The sequence below is a fragment of the Aplysia californica genome, unplaced genomic scaffold (assembly GCF_000002075.1).
Source record: "Aplysia californica isolate F4 #8 unplaced genomic scaffold, AplCal3.0 scaffold00456, whole genome shotgun sequence".
Taxonomy (NCBI): Eukaryota; Metazoa; Mollusca; class Gastropoda; order Aplysiida; family Aplysiidae; genus Aplysia; species Aplysia californica.
Window position 1 is genome coordinate 433,477 of NW_004797726.1, and position 2,259 is coordinate 435,735.

A 2,259-nucleotide genomic window follows, 5' to 3' on the forward strand; every position below is an offset into this window, starting at 1 on the left:
CTGTGTGTGTGTGTGTGTGTGTGTGTGTGTGTGTGTGTGTGTGTGTGTGTGTGTGTGTAGTACGTGTTTTATTTTCTCCATCACATCATCAACATATTTTTATCATCAAAATCTCTCGTCACCTCTAACAATGTACGTGTGTTGTTTGTCCATCACATTATCAACAACATAATAATATCATCTTCAAAATCTCCCGTCACCTCTAACTGTAACTGTGTGTTGTTTGTCCATCACATTATCAACTTATCATCATCAAAATCTCCCGTGTGGGGGGTTGGCAGGTGCTCTGGTGTGGTTTGCTTCTTCTTTCCTATCAAACATATATCGTCCTTATCTCCCCTTCTTTTTTATGTTTGTTACTCTCTTGTAACACCTCTAATCTTCTGGCGCTCATATGATCTTATGCAGTTGCGAGCGCAGTAAAACCTCTACTAAAACTAAAAGAAATAAAAAAATCTCTCGTCACGTCTAACAATGCACGTGTGTTGTTTCTCCATCACTGTATCAACACATCATCATTAAAATCTCTCGTCACCTTTAACTGTGTCTGTGTTTTGTGTTCTCCATCACATAATCAACATATGATCATCAAAATCTCTCGTCGTCTCTAACTGTGTCTGTGTGTTGTTTGTCCATCGCATTATCAACATAATAATATCATCATCAAAATGTCTCGTCACCTCTAACTGTGTCTGTGTCTTGTTCTCTCCCACCCCCAGAGAGCTGGAGGGCGAGGCGGGCGCCCTGGAGGACATGACGGCCCTGGAGCGGCGCGGCTCCCTCATGTCCATCGTGTCCAGCACCACTACAGGCACCAACGACAGCAGCAGCAGCGGAGGCGGGCCGGGACAGGCCAAGGTAGGGGGGATAAATAGTTTTCTCTTCGAACGTTGTTTGTTTGTTTGTTATTCGGTCTGTCTGTCTCTCACATCATTCTCTTCCTCTTCTCTCTCTCTCTCTCTCTCTCTCTCTCTCTCTCTCTCTCTCTCTCTCTCTCTCCGACTCTGTCTTTCTCCTCCTCTCTCAGTCTTTCAGTCTCTTTTTCACCCTCTTTCTGTCTCTTTTTCACTGTCTGTCTGTCTGTCTCTCTGTCTGTCTGTCTGTCTGTCTGTCAGTCTTTCTGTCTCTTTGTCTCTCTCACTCTTTCTGTCTTTCTCTTTTTCTCTTTCGTTACCAGTCTCTCCCCCTCTTTGCCTGTCATTATTTGCCATGGTCTCTCTTTTCCTCTGTCTTTCCCTTCTCTCTGTCTCTGTCTGTCTGTCTGTCTGTCTGTGTGTCTGTCTGTCTGTCTGTCTGTCTGTCTGGTTGTCTGTTTGTCTGTCTGTCTGTCTGTCTGTCTGTCTGTCTGTCTGTTTGTCTGTCTGTGTGCGTGTGTGTGCACGTGTGAGCGTTTGTCAATGAGCCAGGAAAAACAACATACATGCACATGTGTTATGTATTTGACAGCGTCTCACACAACACCTGTCCGTTCGTATAATTTGACAATAACAATATCGCGTCTGGTCGAACAGTGGTAAGTTGTCGTAACTGCCATTTCGCTACCTTAGAGTTACAAAGTTCTAGTTTTTGGCCGTTTCGAGTTACTAAAACTACGAGGTCAAAAAGCCAAATTTACTACTGGTGTCTGCTCTATCAAAATCGTCAGATTATTCGGAGTCGCTATTAAGATATTCAAAGAATTGCATTCGGAAAAGCGTGACATATTATATATATTGTAAAGCTCAAAATTTCGAACCTAAAATTTCTCAAAACATTTATAATTCTAGGGTAGTGATATGCTAGTTGTGACTACGTATCTCTACTCCGTTGTGTACGATATTGGTTCCTGTTCTTGGAATAAGGTTATGACCCTAATGCATTTTTTTTTTCAGTTCTCTCAGCAGCAAAATAACATTTCATTCTGGAATCAGCAGAGTTGTAATATGTAGGCCTAAATTATGATAGCAGATGATTTTAGCAGGCTGCAATGTCGTGCATACCACAAATTAATAGAATAGTGATTTGGAATGATCATGGCAGCCTAATAAAACGTCGTTGTCAAGAAGTGTGATTTTCCAAAGGGGAACGGGGGGTTGGGGGTCACGACTGTAAACGATCAGTCTTCTGAATAAATGTATAATTCATTCGTCAACAGCTCGAGTAAACCACCAAAGTGTATATTAATGTACATTTTGTTTGTCAATATATTTGTCTGTCTATTTATATATCTATCTATCTATCTATCTATCTATCTATCTATCTATCTATCTATCTATCTAT

General features: G+C 41.4%; 1 protein-coding gene across 2 annotated transcripts in view; it reads left to right on the forward strand.

Moving 5' to 3' along the window:
- Positions 1-2,259, forward strand: part of LOC101857271 (triple functional domain protein) — a 186,628-nt gene that overhangs the window by 70,542 nt on the left and 113,827 nt on the right. For both annotated transcript variants that reach the window (XM_013086335.2, XM_013086334.2), the window contains exon 38: positions 720-858. In XM_013086335.2, coding sequence (XP_012941789.1) covers positions 720-858 — 139 coding nt within the window. The remainder of the gene's footprint in view (positions 1-719; positions 859-2,259) is intronic.